General features: G+C 40.4%; 3 protein-coding genes across 4 annotated transcripts in view; 1 reads left to right on the top strand and 2 right to left on the bottom strand.

The window, feature by feature from the left end:
* Positions 1-3,256: 3,256 nt before the first annotated feature.
* vsig10 (V-set and immunoglobulin domain containing 10) lies at positions 3,257-19,276 on the bottom strand. The gene is made up of 10 exons (XM_037680210.1): positions 19,010-19,276; positions 18,634-18,927; positions 15,165-15,470; positions 12,657-12,911; positions 7,701-7,985; positions 7,369-7,482; positions 7,268-7,277; positions 4,036-4,172; positions 3,866-3,957; positions 3,257-3,567 (listed from the first exon to the last, which is right to left on the bottom strand). Exons 1-9 carry the CDS (start codon positions 19,059-19,061, stop codon positions 3,866-3,868), a joined length of 1,545 nt encoding a protein of 514 aa, XP_037536138.1. The 5' UTR covers positions 19,062-19,276; the 3' UTR covers positions 3,257-3,567.
* Positions 19,277-22,620: 3,344 nt separating this feature from the next.
* pebp1 (phosphatidylethanolamine binding protein 1) lies at positions 22,621-24,313 on the top strand. Its single transcript, XM_037680209.1, has 4 exons — positions 22,621-22,833; positions 23,529-23,638; positions 23,755-23,855; positions 24,024-24,313. Exons 1-4 carry the CDS (start codon positions 22,699-22,701, stop codon positions 24,239-24,241), a joined length of 564 nt encoding a protein of 187 aa, XP_037536137.1. The 5' UTR covers positions 22,621-22,698; the 3' UTR covers positions 24,242-24,313.
* A 728-nt stretch (positions 24,314-25,041) lies between these two features.
* The window catches only part of taok3a (TAO kinase 3a), a 42,582-nt gene continuing 41,232 nt past the window's right edge, over positions 25,042-26,391 (bottom strand). For both annotated transcript variants that reach the window (XM_037680877.1, XM_037680876.1), the window contains one exon: positions 25,042-26,224. In XM_037680877.1, coding sequence (XP_037536805.1) covers positions 26,063-26,224 — 162 coding nt within the window. In that variant the 3' untranslated portion in view covers positions 25,042-26,062. The remainder of the gene's footprint in view (positions 26,225-26,391) is intronic.

The raw sequence follows: 26,391 nt of genomic DNA, 5'->3' as shown, positions 1-26,391 counted from the left end.
TTTATTCAATATTTTGGTGACTAAGGTTTGAGAACTGTTTCCTTACAAAATCCTAACAATGTTATTTTTCAGAGGTGTGCTTGAGCACCCCCCAAAAGAGGCTAAAATCACTACTGAAGCCAGTTCATATCTATAATTTAGGCTATTTTTAAACGCTTTATGTGTGATTTATAAGTGTATTAGTGCAGGATCAAATGAAAATGTTTTTCAGTGGCAAGAAGCTGTAGGAAGTCTGTCAAAATAAAATATAAATGAGTAAAATTAAATAATTTAATGCACAAAATAGCCACTCCAGCTGTATAGTGCCATTAAGGTAGTCATTGGGCTGACTTTCCATTTAACATTAACATTTAACAGTCAGAATGACTGAGTGTAAACACACTGACATGTCAAAGGAAATTTTAATATAGTAATGAGGACAGCTTGGCAGGCCACCTCTGGCCTGCAGGCCCCACTTGTGAAAGGGGATCCTACCGTCCCATACCACTATTTATAAAGGTACTTAAAGCAGCAACAAGGTCAACCAAAGTGGTGTACGGCAAAAACAAGCAAAGGACACAGCAAAAAATACATAGATCACACCGAGGTAAAGACATACTAAATGTCTAACATTATAGAATACAGACAAGTTAAAATCAACTCACACCGTGTCAAAAGCCCGGGAATAAAAGTGAGTTTTCAAACGAGACTTAAAAACAGTGAGCCTGTCTGACATGCTGTGGTACTCGTTCCACAGATTTGGACCTGCAACAGAGAAAGACCCGTCACCTTTGAGCTTAAAACGAGTGACTGGAACCATTAAAGCATCCTTAAGTGTTCTTCTGCCAGAGAAGCAGTTCTGGGTCTGCTCTGTGGTCTCTTCCCAGTAGTATGCACCTGGGAATCCTCCAAAAGGAGGTGTCTTGGTGGCATTTTACCTTGAACCACATCAGCGGAATTCTTTCGATGTGGCTCTACTTCAAGATTCCCCCCAGATCTGGAAGCTTCTTGTCTCATCTTTAAAGGTCGAGCTCAGCCAACCAATGGAAAAAGTCCATTTCAGCCATTTGTATCCAGGATCTTCTTTCGGTTGTGATCCGTATCTCATGACCGTAAGTGGCAATTGAAACGTATACTGCACAGTAAATTGAGAGCTCTGCTTTTCGGCTCAGTTCCTACTTGAACCCCAACAGACCGAACCAAAGCCTTCAGTGGACTAGCCCTCAACCCAGTGATCCATCTTCATTTCATCCTGCCAGCACTCGTGAACAAGACTTCCAGATGTTAGGGAATTTTTGGTCAAAGTTTTTAGATGTTTTTTAACTGCTATGGCTGAGAATGTTACCTCTGCCCATGAACCATATGTTGGGGTTAGTAGAAATCTGAATGAGGAGCTTGGTGAGGCTGCTACGTGCAGCTGACACTACAAGGACGCCTCCGAGTCTGTGAACTCAGCTGAACTGATAAGTGTATAAAAACAAGCTGCACACGCTGCCCGTGGCAGATTCTTGTGACTGGGCTTCGTGCGTGTACTTCCTGTTACCTGTCCTGAAAATCTATCCTTGCAAGAAAAAAACAATTGAAAATCTTCTCTGAGCGTGGCTCCTTTTGAGTAAGATACAGCGAGAGTGGTTTTTTCCATAGACACTGAACTCTTTTGCTTGAGCATTCCACCAAGTTGAGCACCATGAGAAGCGGATTCTCATCCCAGCCGTTCACACTCGGCTGTAAACTGGCTTACAGACAACCTTTAGTGCGCACTGTGGCAAACACTGAGGTTTCCAACCCCGACACCTGCCTCTCCACGACTGCGCCATGAGATCCAGTCCATGAAACACCACGAACAAGATCTAAGGGAAGAGACATCCCTGGTGAAGCCAAACGCTCACAGAGAAGGAGCTCAACGTTGTGTCAAGAATGAGATCACGTTTCATGCTTTGGATATACAGGGACCAGATAGCCCTCAACACTGACCCCAGCACCCCCAACAAAATGCCTCGGGGAACAAAGTCCTAAACCTCCAGAGCCACAAAACATGTGGTCTAGAGTCACATTTCCATGATCCACAGAAGATAATCCAAGCTTTCTGGCTCGCTCGCTTTAAAAACAGATGCCAAACGTTAAATGGTTTCCTTCTCTGACCCTTTGGACCAGTCATCTGGGAATAATCCATCCACCTTCACCCACTTCTTTCTCAGGTCACAGTGGTCACTGGTGCCCATATCCAGCTGTCAATGTGCGAGAGGCCAGGGACACCATGGACAGGTCTCCAGTCCATCTGGGACACATAGAAAGACAAACAACCATTCACTCTCACTCACCTGAGACAATTTAGAGTTACCCATCAGTCTTACATGCATGTTATTGGTCTGTGGGAGGAAACCGGAGTACCCGGAGAAAACTCACGCATGCACAGACGGAACACGCAAGCTCCACCCCGAAAGGTCCCGGGCTGGGATTTGAACCAGCAACCTTCTCGCTGAGCGGCAGCTCTGATCTCATATTTATTATACATAACATTCAAATGAATGAATGTAGAAACTATGAGCTTCTAACAAAAACAAAACTTGTCTTGTTTACCTGGTTATTGTCAAAAGATTTAGTTTTTCAGGATTATCTTTGGTTACACGTCTGACTTTACCTCTGCAAACTGAAGACGCAACTAAAATCAGAATCTATTGAGAATAAAGTATATACCACCTCAAAAATACCACTACATAAATAATAAATTTGAATATGGTTTATAGATTTTATCTTCTTGATAGAGCTGCAAGTTCCTTATTTCCAAGTCATAAATGACTGTATGCCCCTGCAGCAAAACATTCCTCTCTGAAACGGAGCTATAAAACTAGATTAAATAAATATGAATATAAATGCACTTGTTTACATTATATATATATAAAAAACTGATATTAAATCAGCTTTTTTAATTAAACCTTCTACAACCTTTGATTAGTCAGAGGGAATGGTTTTAAATTGTCTTGATGGAAGCGTCGAGACGTTAAAGAAAATAAAATAACCCAAGTCTTCCTACAGCCGTTTTAAAATACAAATCATAAATTATTCATTTGAGCTCACAGTTCATTTCCAGCCTTTTTATTTTTCTGTGTGCATTTCACTGGATCACATTGTTTAAATGCATCAGCTCACTTTGGCCCATTTAAAACACCATGGTAAATTATTTCAAATAAAATGTACACTAAAGACCACAGCATTCAGCTTGAAGTTTCCCTTAATCGACATCACTTCACTCCACTGTGAATACATTTCTCTCGTTTATTTGAAACAATGAGTTCACTTTAGTGCAGTGGAAATTTGTTTTTATTTTCAAAAGCAGTTCGGTTTACAAAATGACATATCTACTTTGTCTAACAAACCATTCCGTATATAAATGTTTATTTTTCTGACAGGGTGTGAAGCATCAGGAACGAGTCATGCACTGAGATTTAAACCACCAGTCTCAACAGATCATATAACGGTTTGTTCCACCATTCCTGGTTTTAGTTTCATCGTTGCTTCAAGGTTTGTTGCGAATCTTTCTGGATTCAAATCATCTTAAAGTGAATCGATCTGTATCTGGTGAGCAAACTGCAGAAAACAGAAAGACGGAGTTTTACTTGAAAGATTTTAGTGCAGAGTTGCATTCAAGGCTGGGACAGTTAAAAGTCCTTTACACCAGATTTACCACAGAACCTGCACAATGCAGGTTTGAAGTGCTAAAAAAAAATAAAATAAAAAAAAAAAACGCCCCAAAAAAACACAAATTTAAATTGCTGTACAAATAAACACAACATAAAAACAAGCTCAGAAGCATTTCTGTTCACACGCAGAGGGAAATTTAATTTTCCTAAAACGACACGCTGATCTAAAAAAAAAAAAAAAAAAACTAAAATGTTACAAGATCCTCTGGTTCTGTGTGTTCAGTGTCTTCTGGCTGCTGTGGGCTCAGGTCCGTAGGTTCTGCCTCCTCGTGATCGCCTGAGAAAGAGGAGAAACTGTCATTTCCCCCAAACACCTCAGTGAACAAAAGCAGAGGAAAAAGCAATGAGAGCGTACAGGAGGGGATCCGATGTACTTCCACAAGCGTCGTGTGCCGACCGTTGGCTAACGGAGGCAGCTGGGGGACGGTGTCCTGAAACACCCGTTCATCGTCCGATTCCACCAGGCTCAGGACGTCGTCCCTGTCCTCGTCCCTGCAGGACAGAGAACGTAGTAAGACAACAGAACACAAATACGCAAGACTCTAATATGCGTCATCAGAAGTTTGTGTATTTTCTAAAGTTCTTGATCAATAAAGCTGTATTTTTTTATAGTTTGTTTCACATTTGAGCGATTCATTAGGATAAAAGCGGTTTGTAAAAAACCTGCCTAAAAATGATGAGACTCGAGTAAAAGTGGTGCAGCAGGAAATATTAGCAAGAAAACAACGTGAACAAACAAGGTTTCAAATTCATCCAGAGCGCTGCTCTGAGAGCACATCTGACCGAGAACGAAACCCCAGGATGCACAAAACCAGAGAAACAAAATCCGTTTCAACCGTTTTACTAATGTCTAAAAAAAAGTTGTGCGAGGTCCTCTGGATGGATTCTTCATGTTGAAACGTTTCGTCTTTTATCTAAAAGACTGTCAGTCTGAGGAGCTGCACTAAACTCAGTCTTTTAAAATAGCCCCTTTTTAAAGTGGGTCATCCAGTTTGCTGGTGACATCCAGAAGTACCTGTTCACAGGAAAAAGGAGGATCATCAGCCTAATGACCGATAGTACACTGATGTTCTACACTTGCTATTCACAGAGGGCTGAATGGTATTAGCAATAACAACATTGTTAGAAGGTGACAACTGGACACGGAGGCCAACGCCCTGTTTAATGCTGGATGGTTTATCTTCACAACTGTTTTTTTCCCACTATGGGAGTGTGGTGGTTGTGGGAGTCCAGTTTGTTTGTGGCTCCTCGGACTGAAGAAGTCCTTTGGATGAAGGACGAAACGTCTGAGCAGAAAATAAAATGAAGAAACCGTCCAGAGGACCTGACTGAACATTGTTGGATTTGTACCTGGATTATTGAGCATGAACTTTGGTGTTCACAAAGATGGCTTCCTCCTTGTGAAGAGAAATCATCCATCATTAAACGGAACGGAGGCCTCCGTGTCCAATTGTCACTTTCTTACAGTGTGTCAAGGTTCATGCTCAATAATATAATACAGGTAAAAAAAAAATAAAAAAATAATCCAACAAAGTTCAGTCAAGTCATCTGGACGTGTTTTTTTTTTTTTTTGAGAGATGTTTTGTCCTTCATCCAAAGGACTTCTTCAATCTGAGGCGCCACAAACAAACTGTGTCCCACAAGCAGTGCACTCCCATAGTGGACCAACCTGTTTGCTGGTGATGAAATAGTTTCTGGGGCCCGCCCTCTCCCCTGTTGTCTCCTCCTGGGCAGCCACAGCCAAAGTTCTTACAATGCTGTTATTGCTAGTATCACTCAGCCCTCTGTGAATAACAAGCGGTCATCAGGGCACTAACGATCGGTCGTTAGGCTGATGGTCCTCCTTTATCATATGGACAAATAGTTTTGTCTGTCACCAGCAGACTAGTTGATCCACTTTGAGAAGGTGCCGTTTATAAGACTGAGTTTGTTGCAGCTCCTCAGACTGAAGAAGTCTTCTGGATAAAAGACGAAACGTTTCAACAAAAACAGTCCGTCCAGATAACCCGACTTCAATTTTAAGATTTTTCTACCTGGATTACTGAGCATGCATCAGGGTGTTTTACAAAGGAAGCTCCAATAAAACATTTTGTGGAGAGCTTACAACATGTTTAGCGTTAATTGATGCCACCAAATGCAAAAACATTTAAATATTTTTTCAATGTATGGCAAAGAAAAAGGGATTTAATCATTACCAAGAGAACTTCTTTGGTAAAGTACCAATCCTTAAACTTATTTTTTCTTTTTTTTACAGTTTGGCTTCGACGCCATGAAAAGCAGGCGATCATGTCATTTTCTGTTTGTCAGCAAAATATCTCTTTACCAAGTGGGCAGATTGTAAATGAGACTTTTCAGAAAAGTACCTATTGGATGTATATGTACCGGACTTTCCAGCGTATAAGGCGCAGTTTTTTTTTTTGCATAGATTTGTCAAACCTGTGACTTATACGCTGAAGCAACTTACAGTATATACTTTTTATTTTCCATATTTATAACACGATTTTTGACTGACACTTTAAATTTCGAAGAACTGCAACAGCAAGTTCTCACGTGTGCGCTCGCTTCACTCAGCTGGTGCAGGCGGAGGAACGCTGGAGAACTAGCAGCTCCGGCTGCGATGGATGGATGGATGTTGCTGCACCACCCAGGCGAAATGAAGCTGTTTTGACCATTAAACGCATAATAAATGTGACATATATATATTTTCCTCTTCATGATGCTTTTTTTGACTGATGCGACTTGTACTCTGAAGCGATTTATATACCGGAAAATATGGTATAACCGATTATATTTTGGAGTCAAACACATTCAAAATGGCCACCACAGTCATTTTTTTATTTAAATATTGAACTAAAACTTAGTGTGGTAGTAACTGAGAGTCATTCCCAACACATACTCGAATAAATTCAATTTGCTTAAAATTTAATACCCAATCCTTTAAGTTTCTTCTTCTTCCAGAATGTTCTGGCTCATTTCCTCAGCTATATTTTTATTTGGTTTTGCAAACTAAAGTAATAAAACGGTTAATGTTTTTTTTTTTTTTAACGTTTGGCAACAGCCCACATGCACATCCTGCTGGTTAACGTCTTAGAAAAATAGATAAGGAACCACACCCATAGATAAATATGTTGGGCTGCAGAGCATTGGCTTGTGATGCAGCTCAACGATTCCTGCTCACGTGGAACTTTGAAACAAACGCACGAGGCGGAACGGTCTAAAATTTAAAAACTGGAACAACTGTGTAACGTTATACACGTCAGTGCGCGCAGATGTAATAATGAGCGGTGCGCTTGGTTTACATTTCTGCTGTTTCTCCAGATTGTATCAGGGGTGATGCATCAAGTTCCTTTTATAATCCTGGAATTTGAATGTTTTAAGCATTTCTTTATTTTTATTAAAAGGAAAAACCAAACTAGTTGTCACCGCTGCAAAATAAGCCACAGAGAGGCTGTTTTAATGTATTTAGTAATATTGCATCGTGGAATACTAGTTTCTGCTGTAAAATGCAACCTGAAGTGTGGTACTTCCTCCATTTTTAGTGCTGCAGACGGTATGAACCTGAAAGTAATGCAGAGCGAGCTACTCACCTGAGGCCCCCTGAAATAACAAGAGAGAAGTTTTAACGTCAGTATAACTGCATCAAAGTAATTTCATTTTGACTGTAAAATATTACAAAAATAGAAAGTACCCAGACAAATTTGGTGTCTCTTGGAATAAAGGACTTTTGCTATGACTACAGCCGAGCCAACGATCAGAGATGCAATGAAGACGCCGATGATCCCCCCGGTGTACGCGGAGGATGCTGAGGACAAAAAGCAAAAGCAGAAAAAAAAAAGGACAGGATTCAAAAGACAGAACAGGGTGGGGCAGCAGGTTCACCAGCATTCCAGCTCTAGATTACATCTCGCTGCATCATCTCTGTTTACCGCTGCAGAACCTCACTGTACAAGTTTGTGTCGACACTTGGTCTCCGTCAAGGTTTTACAAGAACGTACAAATAAACCTGCTCAGCATACTCACCTTTCACAGTGAGGCAGACCTCCAGGTCCTTGGCTCCGAGCTGGTTCTGGCTGTGGCAGTAATAGCAGCCTTCGTCGTCCTTGCTGACGTTCAGTATGGTCAGTTGGTAGTTGGGGCCATGGTCAGACAGGACGTACTTTGATCCCGGTTCGATGCTGGTTTGCGGCACCCCTTTTCTCCATGTGATGTTAGCAGGGGGGGAGGCTGCGGTCTCAGTGCAGATTAGAGTTACGTTTTTTCCTTGTACAGCCACGAGCATCGGGTCGCCTTCAGGGTACGGAGACTCTGAAGGAAAACACAGATACAGTAACTAAATGTTGCTTCTTTCTTTGAAACAATTCATGTAATAACATTAAGTTCATAAAGTTCTTATCGGCTGCATATAGACCTGTCGTGATAAACAATAAATCAATTAATATCGCATGATAAATTAAAATGATCAAAGTCATTTTCATTTATCGGCTTTACCGTTTCTTAGCGTCTCTTTCTACTGAAGACACTGGATGACAAAAAGCTCAACTCTGGTGCACTGACCCTTCCCTTTCTCTTTTCTTTAAAATCCATTTTAGCCGTCCAAAATCACGTTGTTGGATCGTTAAAAACAGCTAAGCTGAGAAGCTAAGCTCCGACAGGCTGACCTTGGGGAAAAAAAAAACCTCTGTCTTGTCGAAGCTCCAAAATTCACGGTTGAATCCCGTGCCTTCGTCTAAAAAGTTGTTTTTCTCTGCAAAAAGAAGCTGAGAGCTTGTTTACTGATTTTTAATTAAAAGATTTGTGTGAAAAATGCTATGCTAACGAGCTCAAACCACACCGAGCGTCTGCCATTTTGAGAACCGAAGAGAGACAGCCCATGTCACGTCAAGGGGCCTCCCTCCCATTGTTCTTAAAGAGACACGCTGCTCGCTCTCTCACTATCCATCCTTTGGTTCAAACAGTCTTATACTGCCGTCCAGTGGTCAAAAAAGGTACTACATGCAAAACAAATTAAACAATTACTATTTATTATCAAATTTCAAACAATATTATCGTTTATCGCAATAATTTCCGAGACAATTAATCGTCCAGCAAAATTTGTAATCGTGACAGGCCTAGCTGTACATATATTCACACGTGGAGCTACTTGTTTGTTTTAATAGAAGTGCACCTTCATACAACATTTTTCCGATGAAAAAATAGATCTGCCAAAAATCAACCACATACAAACACACACATTTACTTGATATATTGACAAGAACCCAATGAGTAAACCTTAGCTTTTGCAATTAAAAAAAAATTAATTTAGGAAAGATAGCCTAAAAAAACAACATCTGATCTATTTTTTAGCAAAAATAACAAAATAGTTAATTTATTTACACACAAGGACCTATTATTTAAAATAATGTGATGGTTTGTTTTTCTTCTTTGAATGTTCATTCCCCAATTCCCAAAATAAAACAAGTTGGAAATAATTTTTTTAATCATACATATTTTGTACTGAAATAATCTCGTTTCATTTGGACCCGGTTTGCTTTAAATCAGACATCAGAATTAAAATACCCAATTTATTTGATAATTCAGTAAATCCTGTTGGACCTAAAACACAAACAGTTGATGTGCCAGAACATCTAAAATGTAAATGAACAGGTTGAATCATGACTTTAACAATCAGCAACACAGTGACTCAAGACTTATGTTCAGGCTGCTGTTTAATACACCGTATTATCTTACATTATTAGTGTTTAGCATACATCTTATATCCTTTTATACTGTTTCTTTAATACTTTATATTGTAGCTATTTTTGAGTGTAACTGGAACCTTGTGTACAATTTTGTTCCACCTCTTGAACCACGTGATGCGAAAGACAAAGAACCTTGAAATAAGTGCATCTTGCATCTGATTATCTAAATGTAAATACTGTAGTTTCTGCCGTACACATCACATAAGTCCAAATATGTCAAATAAAGTGGAAAAAAACAAACACGTCGCTTCGCCATATAAGTTGCAACTATTACCTGCCACCGCTGACCACCCGGAAATGTGGACCGGTGTTGTGCCAAAAATCGATTGGCTGCTTAATGGCAGCCGCAGGAGCGTGCACAGGAGGACTAACAAAAATTTAACAAGATTAACAATTAAAAACAATTGTTTGTTTGCTTGAAATTATAGCAAAAGGTGTGTCTCAGTCTAACTTTTCCTTAATAAATGCACTTTGATGGTCAAATCAGCTGCATTTTCAAAAGCCGATACGCGGAAGCGCGCAGATGGACGACTCGCTGTGCGTTTCTTCAAAATTTAACAAGATAAGCACCTAAAACAATTATTTGTTTGCTCGGCATTATAACAAAAGTGTGTCTCTGTTGAAGTTTTACTTAATAAATGCACTTTAATGGTCAAATCAGCTGCAATTTACCGGGGCGGCGCAGCAAAATGAAGCTGATCTGACGTTTGCTCCCCGCATGATCCCGTAGCTGGATGAAGGTGGCCTGTATGGCAAGCCCACTGTGTCATTAATAGCCACTTTCACCCATTACATGATGCTGGTGAAGATTCTCAGTCATCCAGGACATGGTAAACCCCCCCAAAAAAGTTTATAAACAAAACAACTGGACTTTATTTGTAACTTTTAAGCGAAACATCTTCAATTACAAATCAAGTCCAGTTGTTTTGTTTATAACCTTTTTTGGACCTATTACATGACACAACAGCATGCCATACTCTTAAGTGCCATCTAGTGGCTGAAAATGGTAGCGTTCAATATTTTTAATGTCAGGATGAATGAAAACGGTCATCTCTCAGCCAAAAATTGGTTTATAAATATGGGAAAAAAAAAACAAGTAAGTCACGTCGGTGTACAAGTCGCAGGGTATCAAATTATGCAAATTATGCAAAAATCTGCAACTTATACATCTGAAAATATGTTTTTTTTTTGCCATTGTTTTAGGCTTTCAGATCACTCATTGAACACAGAGATAAAAGTTTTATTCCTTCACGCTCACACGTTTACGTCATCATCTCAGAATGTGAAGAAGGTCCTGAAGTGACGACACCCTTTCACACCCCGGAGTGACTCAGAAGTCCTCACAGCATCCTCATGACAGTGACAGCAAATGTGCCTCTGACTGCACCTAAAACCTCACATCAACAACTACTAATAACAGAAAACAATGAATCTGGACAAATACTACGCTACGATCAGTAAGTAGGCCGCAGTGATTAAAACCGAGACAACAGAGCCATTTGATTGTTGTCTTTTAACACTCTGTGTTTAACTTCATAAAACAAACACTGGGACTGGGTTTTATGACGGTAAAAACCAGTTCCCTACGAGGCAGGAGGAACATCTGATCACCGTGTCAACTTGACATTACTCAGAGTCTTCTCATTCCTTCAGTGCATACTTTCTCATGCACCTCAGATGATGAGGTGATTGTTGTTTTAAAGTTTTAGTTTGCTAGGTGACAGGAAATTGTGAAACCGTTTAAAAAATGTTTGAAAGTACACGGAATTTGGGGGTAAATTATAGTGAGGGGTGACGTTTCATTAATAAAAATGTTACTCAAGGAATTTTCTAAATATTCCTTTGTCATAACAGATGCCATCACTCACTATGAACTACAAAGTTAGCAAACACAATCTCTAATCTCGTTTTAAAGCAACATTTTTGAAAACATCTAAACACAACTTTGAAGAATCATAAATGACAACGGACTTCATATCTATAGGAAGAAATCCTCTGTTTTAGTTCTCCTTCTCTGTAAAACCCTTTGAATTGCAGTTTTGACTGAAAAGTGGCGAAAAAATAAAGTTTTGTTGTTTTGACATTCATGGCAAACTGTAGGTAGCGTGCAAGTTCAGAATAATCAATGGTTTTGTGACAATACAAGAAATCTTCGTGCTAAAATTATAAATTAATATCTTCTACAAAATATTTCTGTATAAAAACAGGCAAGTACGTAAATATTAAAACAGAGCCGCACGACATCATAAAGTTGAACTATGGCGATTTACAACATATTTTTTAATGTTTCATAATTAGAAGTAAACATTTTATACAATTATACATTTTATCAGCATTTCTCAAACCCATAGCTCAGACAGAGGAGGAGACAAAATACTTTATATAAAAGATGATGAGATAATTAAAGGTATTTTCATAAAGGCTAATGAAAATCTCCATAATGAGCTACGGACATTAGCATTAGCCTCAGTAAGCCACGCAATGCATTATGGTCTATTTTCCCAGATGATGAATTAAACGCAGCTTGAGAAAACTTGTTTTGAGACAGACAGACCATCGCAACAAACCTTTCAAGGAAAATGTCACAACTGCAGTTTTGATGCTCTGACTATTCAAACTATACGTCACTTTTAGCAGAAATCCAGGCGTTGATATTCAGATAGTTAGAGACACACCAATTAATTGGTCAAATTCTTCTAAAGGTTGTGAACTATACATTTTTACGCCATCAATGTTCTACTTTTAGTTCAATGAAAATGAAACGTTTTTCCTTTCCACTGTTGCCTTTGTGCTTGTTCAGGACGAGAGAATGACAAAGTGAAGATTCAACACGATCTGCTGGCTCCCTTAGACAAATAACTTTTACTAATTGGCTTTTATAATGCAATTTGTACAGCGCCCAGAGACACTGCTGTTGTGACTTGGAGCTATAGAAATAAACTGTATTGAATATTACATACTGAACAAAACTAACTGGTGTTGTGCATCGTTCATCAGCTGCCCTGATTTCTAAAGATCTCTACTCGGTCGACCTCAGTCCAGGATTCTACGCTGTAGACATCGACTACTGTTTTTTCCAAGATGCTGCAGCTTTAATTTATTTGTGTTCATCATTATTTTACTCGACTCTACCCGAAACTAGAAGGTTGAATTTGATTCTCTGGACGCCGTCAGCTGGAAATATAAAACATTCAACAGCCGCATTTCTCAGGATTGTAACAGGACTCATTTTACTTACTGAGGGTGAGCGAGCACGACCTCTCGTTTCCTTCTACGAGCAGTTTGTGCATGGCCGTGCACTTCACCTTCTGCCCGTCGGACACCCGGGAGCTGTTCAGCCTCACAGAGAGGTCCTCCGTCTCCTGGAAGTTGCCGTCTTCCCCCCAGCGCAGCTTCGGGGCGGGGTACGCTCCAAACCAGGAGCAGTTCAGCTGGATGGAGGAGAGGTCCTGCGACGGGACCCACATGCAGTCAGGGTGTGTATCCGGGACATCTAATTAAAAAAAAAAAAAGACACCAGGCAAATGTAAAAATCCATAAAGCGTAATAGCTTCAGTTATAACATTAAACATCTCCCTGTTTCTGCAGGGAGGAAAATCCAAACCAAACTCTTTTGAAAAGTCCCAAAAAACAGCAAATGGTGCAAAAAGTTGAACTGGATAAATGTCTTTTTTACTCTTTAAGCTGCTTTTTTCCCATAATGTGTACAAAAAAAATAAATAAAAACAGAAAAATAGTCCAAGCTTCAAATCTCATTCGTGAGCTGTGCCCTCAAACACCACTTTTATTATCGAAGCAGGTTAAAATAATAATAAAAAAAGGTATCATATTTGCATTTTGCTCCACAATATGTATATCAGGTGGGTAAACTTGTTTATGTTCACCATGCCTTATACTATAAACTACAGTTTGCATGAAGTGAGACTGCAGCTTAATGGAAAATAAAAAACAAGGATCATGTGTTACTGTGAGTCGTCTGTAAATCAGCTTTAGTGCACAACTCCTCATCTAAAACCGTTTTAATACTTTACAGTTGCCGTCAAAAGTTCATGCACACTCGTGTATTAATGATTTGAATAATTTAAAACATTTATAGATTTGTTTCAAGCATTTGTTCCAGGACGGAACAACTATGCAGCTTTAATTACTTTTAAAAACAACAACTTAGTGCATTAGTTTGACTTAATCCAGAAACATTTCACAATACACACGGAATCAAAATCATTCATACTGGCTCCAATGTATACACATTCACTTAAATATATTAAATGTTTAAAAAAGGCTGTTTCTATTAACTACTCATTGGTGAATAGCTGCACCTGGCAGTTCCTCTTCACCAGCACAAAGAGGGTTTAGTCCAGTAAACTCTGATGATCTAAGAGGGGAAAAAACAATTAGCATGTCCAGGAACAACCATCAAGGCTCAAGTCTGCTGGACCAGTGTCACTGTCCACAGTGAAGCCAGTTTTTTATTTTTTATTTGCCACCGACTGAGATAGAGCTCCAAAAGCAAGACCTTCACGCTCAAATGAAGTAAGTACCGGTAGATGCCCACATGGACAAGCTAAATGCATTCCGGGGAAAGATTTTATAGTCAAAGAAGACAAATGTGCAACTATTTGGCCACAAAGACAAGAAAGAACGTTTGGAGAATTCAAAGTGTGGCTTTCAAACCTACAAAAAACTACCAACTGTCAAGCATGGTGGGGGTAGCATCATGATACTGGTGCATTGCAGAAAGTACACAGAAAAATGAAAGAGGCGAACTGAGCCCGAGTTCTTTAACTTCACCTCAAATCATCAGCTAAGACAGTTGAAACTTGGACACATGTGGTTCCGACGGAACACCGGCCTCAAACACACACCAGCCTTGGCACAAACCCTGACGTTCCCCCTGCAGAAAATTTGTGGATTATACGCAAAAGACGGGTCCGTGCAGGAAACCAACCAGTTCAAATGATTTCTCTTAGTTCTGCCACGAAGTGCGATCAAAGGTCCAGGATGAATTACACCAAAGGCTTGTTGATGGCTACGAAAGCATGTGGTCGAAGCTCAACTTATTGGACGTGTATCCAAACACATGAGAAAAAAATCTACAGACTAAAATTATTATCTAAAGTGTACAGCAGAATACTTGGCTCATGTTGTAAATGAGTCCCCGAGTAGGCCTGTCACGATAACTAATTTTGCCGGGCGATTAATTGTCTCAGAAATTATTGCGATAAACAATATTGTTTGAAATTTGACAATAATTTGTAATTATTGTCAAATTTAAGAAGAACTGTTTTCCATCATCTCATTTTGTTTTACATGTAGTACCTTTTTCGACCACCCGATGGCAGTATAAGACTGAACTGAAGGATGGATACTGAGGGAGCGAGCAGCGTGTCTCTTTGAGAAAAACGGGAGGGAGGCGCTTTGGAGCTTTGACAAAACTGAGGTTTCTCCCCTAGTTGGCCTGTTAGCTTAGCTCGTAGCTGAGCTTCTCAGCTTAGCTGCTTTTAACGATTCAAAAACGCCATTTTGGACGGTTAAAAACAGATTTTAAAGAGAAAGGGAGGAGTCAGTAAAGAGCACCGGAGTAGAGCCTTGTCTTCAGTCGACAGGATAAAGCCGATAAATGAAAACGAGGTCAATAATTTTCATTCATCATGCAATTAATTGATTTATTGTTTATCGTGACAGGCCTATCCCCGAGGCTCAATGGGACTAACCTGTATAAATAAAGGGAATGAATGCTACTTACGATACACCAGTAGCTCTGTGCTTCTATTAACCGTCCGGTTGGACACGGTGTTGATGGCACTGCAGGTGTAAACTCCTTGAGAGCTGCGCTGAATGCTCTTAATCCTGAAGTCCAGCGAGGACTGTGAGGTGGAGTTCAGTGTGTTGTTGCTGGACGGAGCTCCACTGAACTTCAAGCTCAGCTGCTGGGATGGGTAAGACGAGGCGGCACAGTGGAAATGGACAAAGGTGTCCTGACTGGTGAAGAGTGTCCCGTTGGGTAGTGTAATACAAGGGAAAATGAGCATAGACGCATTATTTGGTCCACCTGAAATACATAAGAGTGTTGCGTTACAATCGTGCACCTTCACATTTAGTAACATCGTCAATGGTAAGTTTGCAGTGTGACAGTACGCCATTCTTGTTCCATGATAAGCAAAGATAAAACCATGGATTAAAGCAGAAAAAAAAAAATATCGGGGCTGATTTTTTTGTCTACATCTAGAGGTTCCCCAACCATCTGATACCAAAACAGCAGAAACAGCCTCCATCACCGCGAGAGAAACTCAACAGGCCGTGGCGCTGCATGTCTTTCCCTCTCCCTGACCCGGAGTTCGATCCGGCGCACAGGTTGCACATGCCTGTACGATGCCCCAAACACTTTAACATTTAATACATTGGATTTTAGATACAAAAGTCCTGGGGAGGTTGGGGCACGGTGCATGAGGAGGGGGTGGGGGTAAAGGTGTATCAGCTCTGGTATCTACTCTGGTTGCAATGAATTGGTCAAGTGCGAACATACGTTTAATACGTAGATGTTTAATAATTTATTACATATCACATTCATGAAGGGGTTGGCGGTTCTGTTATGGTAGCAGGGTGTCTTCCTTGGTTTGCTGCAGGTGAGCTTCCACGAGCTGCTCACGCCCAGGCCCATCGTGAACCAGACAGAACGACACGCCCTGCTCTGATTGGGTCAAACTATGACTTAGGTTCACTCCGCTGGTTGATAGGAATGTACGTTTAATTCCTGTATCACCATTAGATCGGATAGCTTTTACAAGGCAGCAACAAAACACTTGTTTCCCTCTCCTCGTTTTTACCGATGACGGAAATCCATCCTGGCCATGTTCAAAATGACGGAATTATGTGCAGTACAAGCAGACACTGCCGCTGTAGGTGTCAGTAAAATAAACAATAGGTCAGTTTGTTGGTATTTGAGTCATGTCTTGAAGTTGCACAGTAAGGGTAAGTAAAGTTGTGTGAGGGCCAATTAGAACAGTCTTCCTCTAGCGTGACGCTTTTAAACAAACAGCTGCAAAGATATAAATGACCTGAAGTGAAATGTTCATAAATATGCTGCGATCTGTTTGATCTGAAGCAGGATGGCTACTTTTGCTGTTTTAGTTTGACACAGGCTTTCACAGAAGAGCAAGCCCACCTCTGGTCTCTTGCAGTAATCTACACTTGCGAACTTTAGCTAACATTTTGCCACTATAAGCCAATGTTTTGCCATTTTAGGCAAATCTTATGCTTACTTTAGCTAACATTTAGCTTTTTTTAACGTTTACTAACGTTTTATTTAAACCAGCCACTAGGGAACACAAGGACGTTTATCTCTTGTATCCCAAGCCCAGGTAAATGGTGAGGGGTTGGGTCAGGATGGCATCTGACATAAAACACTTTTGCCAAAACTAAAATGAGAGTTAAATTAAGTGACACCATACTGGATCGGTCGAGGCCTTTGTGCTACTGTTACTGTGGGGACAATGAGAGGTAATGGTAGAGAGCTGGCAGACATGATGCAGAGAAGGAAGGTACATGTTTTTTGCGTCCAAAAGACCAAGTGGAAGGGCAGCAAAGCTTGCAGCATTGGATTAAACAGCAAACTTGAATGGACATATCGGTGAAAGAAACAAAGGGAATGAGGAAGTGATGGATAGGTCAATATATCAATGAAAGAAAGCAGGTAGGACAGATGGTGGTGGATTTTACCAAAAGAATGGGAATGGCACTAATGTCTAGAAAATTAACATCTCAGTTTCTCTGCAACTCCTGCAACATACAGAATGGTCACTGGTCTATGTATGGGTTCCTCCTTTTCACTTGATGGCTGGCTGGATTCCTTTTTGGGACTCTGTCATCAGGACTCTGGACCACAGAGTGGACAGCATCCCCACTAACTCAGGAGCCAGGCAGAAGGAGAAATCCCACACAAGACAGGCTCTAGAGCAATGTGGATATCCTAATGGGGCCTTCCTGAAAGCAGAGAATAAACCCAAAACAGGACTCCAGTCAGCATCAGGTGAAAAGGAGGAACCCAGACCCAGACCAGTGGTCATTCCGTATGTTGAGGGAGTATCAGAGAAACTGAGACGTTTATTTTCCAAGCATGACATCTCAGTGGCTTTCAAACCCCAAAATACATTAAGGCAAAGACTGGTTCATCTCAAAGATCCAGTCCCCCGGCACAAACAGAGTAATATTGTGTATGCTGTTCAGTGCCAGGAGGGTGACCAGTCTTACATCGGGGAAACTAAACAGCCACTGGCCAAAAGGATGGACCAGCACAGAAGATCAACATCATCAGGCCAGGCTGTGGTCTAAACTCATCTCCAGGCCAGCAGTCACTCTTTCAGGGATGAAGATGTTCATATCCTGGATAGAGAGGAATGCTGGTTGGAGTGAGGAGTAAAGGAGGCCATCTTTGTGAAAATAACCCATTCTTCGTTAAACAGGGGTGGAGGCCTCCATGTCCAACTGTCCCCCTTACAATGCTGTTATTGCTAGTATCACTCAGCCCTCTGTGAATAGCAAGCGGCCACCAGGGCACCAACAACCAGTTGTTAGGCTGACGGTCCTCCTTGATCATGTGAACAGCTAGTTCTGGATGTCAACAACAAATTGGCTGATCCATTATGAGAAGGTGCCATTTATAAGACTGAGTTTATTATTCCTCAGACTGACGAAGTCTTCTGGATAAAAGACAAAAGGTTTCAACAAGAATCCGTCCAGGGGACCTGACTTTACTTTGTTCAACATATATTAATTATTATTTACCTGTTCATGAAGTAGACACTTAGAAAATGTTCACTGTATACTTGTGATACTTTGAAGGATAACTTGTCTTAAGTAACGGCAGATTGTACGATTTAATAATTTGTACTAAACTGTAATATGATTCAGCGTAGTGCTTAACAGTATAACACATTGACTTTATGGGCTAAGTTTAATTTTAAACCGTTGCATTATTAACTTTAATTATGGTCAGTTCCCATTCACATTGAGGTAAATAAAATAAAATCTGCTGACGTGAAATGAGACGTTTTCCCTTTTAGCTTCTGTTGCTACAACAGTTATGCCAACATCTACAACGACGCTAAGCACATTGCCCTCTTTGGTTATGGCGCCTGTCCCTTGAGCGTCACACAGTCACGTGACCGCCGCTCTGGTCACGCAGCCTGGACTGACTCTGGGCTGTTTACACTTACTGGCTATTTGAAGCAGCGCACGTGCTTGGAAGGTGCTGTTGCCAGGTAGAGTGGAGGTGCACAGGTAGCTGCCCTCATCGCCAACCTTCGCCGCACCGACCCTCAGGCTCCCGTCGTGCAGCACGGCGAAGCGAGCCTCGGAGTTCGTGGACGCGTCGCCGAGTTTCTGTCCATTTTTCGTCCACGTCGTCCACGAAGGTGTTCGGTTCCCGCCACTGTAACACGGAAGTATGACTACGTCGCCGGGATCGGCTGTAACGACAGTTTCGGTGGGGTCTTTATCCGAAACTGAGGCTGAAACAAGATGAAGCGAGAAGTAAGCGCGAGGGGGTTAATTGATTTAGATTCACCTGCGGTTAAAAAAAAAAAAACTCACCTGTGGCAGATAAACACAGCTGTAGAAGCGCTACAGTTGCGACTATATTCATGTTAACTTTCCAACATCGCCCTCAGAAATAACTGAACAAAAGGCTTTCCGTCCAAACCTGTCTGACGAGTTCACCTGTGAGCTCGTGCCCTATGACACACACACACACCGACACGGTGGACCCCTGTCAATCCATGTTAATCCCAGTAACAGACCACAGTGACCCGTCTGACATGTCGGACCACCTGTCTGCGTCTCTGCAACAGATTTGGACCGACCTGCACTGTTTACACGAGCATGCTGGACCGGAAGCGTTTTTAGGAATAAACCACACCTTGAGTTCACCTTCTTAAAGGCGCAGTGACACCATTTCTGTTGATACAAAGAACATCAGCGATGTTTTCTCATTGTTGCTTTTACCAAACAGGTAGGACAAGAAACAACAATGGCAACAAAAAACAACCAGAGCTGTAGAAGATGTACTAAAACATTTAGAAAAATGAAATACTCAGTCTTGTATAGGATTGCTCACAAGATTAATAAACCTTTAAGACAACAGCTGGAAGTGTTCAGTAAATGAGTTATGGCCTGATCTGCATACTGTCATAATATGTTTTTTTAAATACATTTCACAGATATTATTAGTATTATTAGTAGTAGTAGTAGTAGCAGTAGCAGCAGTAGTATTAGTAGTAGTAGTAGCAGCAGCAGTAGCAGTAGTATTAGTAGTAGTAGTAGTAGTAGTAGTAGCAGCAGCAGCAGCAGTAGTATTAGTATTAGTAGTAGCAGTAGTAGTAGTAGTAGTAGTAGTAGCAGCAGCAGCAGTAGTATTAGTATTAGTATTAGTAGTAGTATTAGTAGTAGTAGTAGTAGCAGTAGCAGCAGTAGTATTAGTAGTAGTAGTAGCAGCAGCAGTAGCAGTAGTATTAGTAGTAGTAGTAGTAGCAGCAGCAGCAGCAGTAGTATTAGTATTAGTAGTAGTAGTAGCAGCAGCAGTAGCAGTAGTATTAGTAGTAGTAGTAGTAGCAGCAGCAGTAGCAGTAGCAGTAGTAGTAGTAGTAGTAGCAGCAGCAGTAGTATTAGTATTAGTAGTAGTAGTAGTATTAGTAGTAGCAGCAGCAGCAGTAGTAGTAGTGGTAGTAGTAGTAGTCGCAGCAGTAGTAGTCGCAGCAGTAGTAGTATTAGTAGTAGCAGCAGCAGTAGTATTAGTAGTAGTAGCAGCAGCAGCAGCAGCAGCAGCAGCAGTAGTAGTAGTAGTAGTAGTAGTAGTAGTAGTAGTAGTAGTAGTAGCAGCAGTAGTATTAGTAGTAGCAGCAGCAGTAGTAGTAGTAGTAGTAGTAGTAGTAGTAGTAGTAGTAGTAGTAGTAGTGGTAGTAGTAGTAGTAGTAGTTCATTCAACCTTTATTTATTCAGGTTAAACCCATTGAGCCTCGAGGACTCATTTACAAGAGAGACCTGATTTTTGCAAAGAATGATGACAAGGACAACAATATACAATCACAAAAGAGGCATACAGATTTTTATTTATTTATTTATTTTTACAGATTAAAATAAAATTGCAAAAAAAGTAGCAAAAAACAGCTAGATTATAAAGTGAATGTAGAAAACTAAAAACAGGAACATGTCTGCATTGGTTCTTGCCCGGAGTCCAACAGATTCTGGTAGTACTATTATTATTATTAGTAGTATTAGTAGTAATTTTGTTTTGTTTTCCTAGAAACAGTAATTAGGTAAATGTCTCAATGGCTGTTGCGGAGCATATTATCATGTGAGAGTTCTTAAATAAAGGTGTTAATTAGTTGTAAACATGTATTTTTTTATCACATACATAACTATATTCATAGACAGACAGTGTGGCAAACTGTCTAAAATCAAGTCATCAATTAAGGCTACAAAAAGTCCCCTCAGTAAAACATCAGGTGACTTTGTTCCTCCAAATGTTAAACACTTTTTATGGTTTGGGGGCATTTTACTTAAAAAGATCACAATTCAAATGATGTTTTAGACGATCTATTAGTGGGTGGTTGGTTAGTTTGGTTAGTTGATTGGTTGACTGGCATTTGTTCTATAATGGTGAAAGTAAAGCAATTTCTGTTGAAACTAGAGAAATTTCCTTTTTCAGCAAAAATACAACACAAACGCTGAATAGCTTTGCTTAAATTTACTGAAAAAGCTGAAACTTGAGTTGTTAAAACTTAAAAGAAAACTAGCTGAAAACTAGTAATAACAGGCCAACTAGAAGTTAAATGTATCCAAATGCTATCTAGAACTTAAAAGTAACACACATGTAGTTTGTAACTGCTGCATTCCTCCCCTCCATTGACTTTGGTGACATTATTTTACTGCACCGTGTATTCACTGGTTAACTGGTCACCATTAACTTCATGCAGACTCTCCCACTGGTACATTTTCATCTTTAAATCACTTCCTGGTCTGCTGCCTTCATACATCTCCTGCATGTCTCTGCGTGAGTGCAGCTACAGCGTGCGTTCTCAGGACATTATTACCTGCAGTGTCCCCTCAGCGCAGACCGAACTAGGCAAAAGGGCCTTCTCCTACTCGGCTCCTGTTTCCTGGAATATCTTGCAAAAAGATCTGAAGCTCTCGACCTTGACGTCCCTAAGGGATTCCAGAAGTTACATGTAGCAAAACGCTATCTAGAACTTAAAAGTTTCTGGTCCAGATGACGTGATTTAACATTTTTTCGTTGTCATCTACCTGGATGATTGAGCCTACAAACCTTTTTTTCTGTTTGACAATGTTCTTGTTAATGTTCCTGTCAGACACTCCAACCCGTTTTGCAGTTTGGAGAAGATCATGTGGACAAATCACGATGCTGTTAAGCATAGCAAAAGTTTTATCAATATACAGGACCAAAAATAAACTTGATCTTATTCAATTTCCCTCTGGGATTAATAAAGTATTTTTGAATTTGAATTGAATCTGAGCAAAAGGAGGACTTAGGAGAATTAAAGTTGACCATGATTAAAGCACATCTGCAAACGTATTGTTGTGGTAGTTTTCGCCTACATGCCATCACTCCATCTGTGCCAAAATATTTCACAGATTACAAAACCAGCTCTGACAACTCCATTAGTTTTCAGGGCTCTTTAATGAGGCTGTCTGAAAATGGAAAGTGTGTCAACTGAGCACGCGGAGACGGAGGAGGGACCATCAATGAACAGGCGATCAGATTGATGTTTGTTTTAGCGAATCAAATTCCACAGTGTGGTGGTGAAACTGCGCCCTCTCGCGGCCATTTAAAGCAGGCGCGGTTACTTCAGTTCAAATGCATTGTTTGAGTAGGAAATACCATTTTCCTACAATTTACCAGCTATTGGAAGCATCACTAATTTGTAGTTTTTCTTTTAATTGAACTAACGCGACAAATATATGTTTTTACAATTGAATGGAACGATTTTTTTTTAATTAAAAGATTTTTTTTATTAATGCTGAAAGTTCCCTTAAGAAATTAAATTAATTTGTAAACACATCTATGCAAAGAGCAAATTATACATTTTTTAATATATTTTTTAAATAATTTGCTCTGAATTGATAACATTTTGTTTTGGTTAAGGGTTTTGTCTGAACGCGCTCACAGTCTCCAAAATTTCAGACAGTCCGTGAACGTAACACCTATTACAAACAACGGTCCAGTCCGCTCGAACAGTGCCTGCTAACGGATAATATATTTGAAAATGCCGGTCGATTTGAGCCAGTGGTCCGGGCCTCTCGCCCTGCAGGAGGTTGATGAAAAACCTGCGAAGCCTCTGACAATTAAATACGGTTCTGTGGAAATCAACGAGCTCGGGAATGTGCTCACTCCAACTCAGGTTAGGAGCTAGCTGAATGCGGCTAGCTGGCCGCACAATGCTAACACCATTTTATTTACTTTAATACTTTTTTGTTTGTTTGTTTGTTTGTAGGTATCTGTAAATATTTGGTAACAATGAACTGGGTCACACAATGCTTCTTAGCATGTTTGCAGCTATAAATATATAATAATTTATTAGTTGGTGCAGCTCTAATAATGTAACAGCGCCCCCTTGTGGATGATAAGAAAATTAGCAAAACACTCGAAATTTGAAATTGAGATTAACAGAAAATATCCATAATTTTTTTTGTTTGTTTTATATGTCAAGTGCCTTATGCCACCCATCATCTCTTGATTTATTTAATTCAAGAACATAAATGTTCTATTTTAAAGTATCTTCAAAGCATTACAGTATAAAGGTATTTTTGCAGACTTTTCATTGTTTTTCTTTTGTAGGCTGGTTGCTTCTTAATCCCATTTTAACCCAATTCTTATGCTGAACCATTTTCACAAGACTAGATTTAAGATGAAGCAAATTTAGATAATGTAAACGAGTTTTCTGAAGCGCACGAGAGCCAGAACTGGAACCTCAATGAGAAGACAGCTTTACATTATTCGCATTTACTAATCAGTCAGTTTCAGTTCAACTTGCTTATTAAAATGCATCAAATATGACAACAACAGCAAAGTGATCCTCACCCCTTTTGTTTGCAGGTGCAGAACCGACCCACGTGCATCGAGTGGGAAGGATGTGACCCAAGTAAACTGTACACGCTGGCCATGACAGATCCTGACGCTCCCAGCAGGAAAGACCCCAAGTTCAGGTGAGAGGAAACAATTTTGATCCACACGTCAAAATGTTTTTTTCATTATGTTCGATGTAGAGGACCATAAGGCTTAACAGTTCCCAAATCCGTTTCTGTTTTGTCGTTCGCTGTAGGGAGTGGCACCACTTTCTGGTGGTCAACATGAAGGGGAATGATGTGTCTTCTGGCTGCGTCTTGTCAGACTATGTGGGCTCTGGTCCTCCTAAGGGCACAGGTAGAAATATTTAATTGTTGTACCAACCACTAATTACATTTGCTTGTTTTAAAAGGGAACAAATGCCAAAGAGACGTTAAAACGGCTCCAAAAGCCTTAAAGTGTATATTGAAAAGATTTACGGTCTCCTCCTGCAACATTTAAACGTGCCGTGTTCGTCCCCCTCAGGTCTCCACAGGTACGTTTGGCTGGTGTACGAGCAGCCCGGCAGCCTGTCCTGCTCCGAGCCCGTCCTCACCAACTGCTCTGGGGACGGTCGTGGTAAATTCAAGCTCCAGACCTTCAGGAAGAAGTACAACCTGGGAGCGCCAGTGGCAGGAACCTGCTACCAGGCCGAGTGGGACCACTACGTGCCTAAACTGTACGAACAGCTGGCTGGAAAATAGAGGGAAGACCCTTTAATCGAGAGGGAGAGATCCTGCCGAGCCTTTTTGTTTTATTAAAAGTTTTCAGTTTGATCAGTTTCTTATCCGTTCTGTAACATGACAAAAAAATCATAAAATCATTTTATTAATCTGCAGTTAATCTGATTTCTTGTGAGACGAGCTCCGTCAACTTGGATCCTCCAGAAAAACAGAAGAGCTTCAAGTGTTAAAAGATCTGTAACGGGATCAACTTGAACCTGAAGAGCTGTTTAGCAACACTGGATGGGAGTGCAGCAGAGAAGAAATGTTTCTGAACTTTATCATTTTCCTCCAACAGTTCGTTCTTTGCTTCATTAGTCGTCCACCGTGACTCCCGAGTTGCTTCTGCAGCAGTCAGAGGAGTTTGTCTACTAACGTCACAGTAGATGTAGAAATGTGACAAACATCTGACCTTCTAAAGGTCAAAGGTCAGACGCTGGAACATCTGCAACAAACTACTTTTTCATGGTTTGCTCATGTAGTTGCCTTCTCACACTTTTTACCAAATTATTAATACATAAACATTTGCCAGGAATAACATAACAGATAAAAAGTAGTAGATGCTTCCATTTTATAATTACAAATAAGTTTTTAATAAATATGGAAATAAGCTTTAGAATATATATATATTTTTTTTTTTGACCAGTTTTCATTAGATTACACCTTTAGTTTCACATGCTTGTTTTTTATTATTATTTTTGGATACTGGTGTTAAGATAAATTCATAGACTTCTTGTGTGATGAGCACTTTATTTACAAATATAATTAAAAGCTCTTTGACAGATTCATGCTTTTTTTTTAAACCTGAAAAAAAAAATAAAGTGCATGCATTAATAAAGCATCATACTGATCTGGTCGGTAAGAAAATACACAGCTTGGGAGTTGTGTAAAGCAAAGTAAAGAATGACTGGAGCTCAAATACCATCTGAAAAGGACAAAAACTGTCTTTAAAATTATTTCTGATTTGTGTGACGGTTAAAATACAATATGAAAATAAGTAAACGCTCTCCATAAATCCATCTATACACAAAGTACAAGTCCCCCCGCCCTCCCCATGAAGCCCTTTGTGCCAGCTGGGAGTTCACGCATGTTCTTATGTTTCACGTTTGCTGCCAGTGCAGTGAAATCACATGGAGTGCCGCGCTTCAGCATCAGCTTCATCACAATCACCTGAAAGGGTCACGTTTTAAATCTGTACCTGTATGAACGTTGGTTCGTCTCAAAGTATCAAATTACTGAAAATTTGTCCTAAAAACGTCCTGGTGAATAAACACCAAAAAGCATCGAAAGGAGCAGCAAAGACGAACGGCTGCGGAAGGATTGGTTGGTTGATTTATCGCTTGAGAGATTTATTTTTTTTTTGCACTGCTTAAGAAGAAGAAAATAAAGAAACTAACAAAAAAAAGAAACGGCCTACAAACGCACGGTTGCAGAGCGATTTCTCTCAGATCCACCCTCGGTTTCCTCTTCGACTCCGTCACATCAAAAGTGTTATCATTGCACAAGAAACACGGACTATGTTATCATTGATCGTACAAAAACGACAACTACAGACACTTTTTTCTATTTTTGTCATCTTGTGATGCCACAAGAGGGGGGAGAAAGTCTAGGTGGGTGTGGGGGGGCTCCCAAGCCTGCCACTGACCCTTTCTGACTGGCCCAGAAAGGCCAGCGCTGGTTCTGGAGGCGTCTGTTACTGTGAGCTTCGGTGAAAACCAACGCCATCAGGCCGGGTCAGCTCCAAGGACAGGAGGGGTGTTCCGAGGAAGATGGACGTCCGGGGACTCTCACCCCCTCCCCTCCTCATCTGTAGTCGTCCTTGGGAAAGTCCAAGGTGCCCAGGTTGCTGAAGCCCAGGCGCATGCTCTCCATGTCGAAGGTGTCGATCTCCCGCTCCTGGCGCTCCAGCAGGTGTTTGATCCGGTCCGTTCGCTCCTTCTGAAGAGAAACCAGTTCCTCTTCGATCTGAAAGAGACACAACAGGTGTTCATGGTGTTACTGGATTTATTTACTGTTTTCATACATTGCCTTTTATTTATTTACCGGTGTTACTTTAAAATTAACACATTTTTAAACGAAGCATAAACATGTACGTTTATAACATTTTTCTACAGGTGTATTAAAGGTGCACA

The sequence above is a fragment of the Nematolebias whitei genome, chromosome 8 (assembly GCF_014905685.2).
Source record: "Nematolebias whitei isolate Nwh7 chromosome 8, NemWhi1, whole genome shotgun sequence".
NCBI lineage: Eukaryota > Metazoa > Chordata > Actinopteri > Cyprinodontiformes > Rivulidae > Nematolebias > Nematolebias whitei.
Note: the sequence above shows the minus strand (reverse complement) of the source record. Positions and strands in the feature narration are given on the sequence as shown.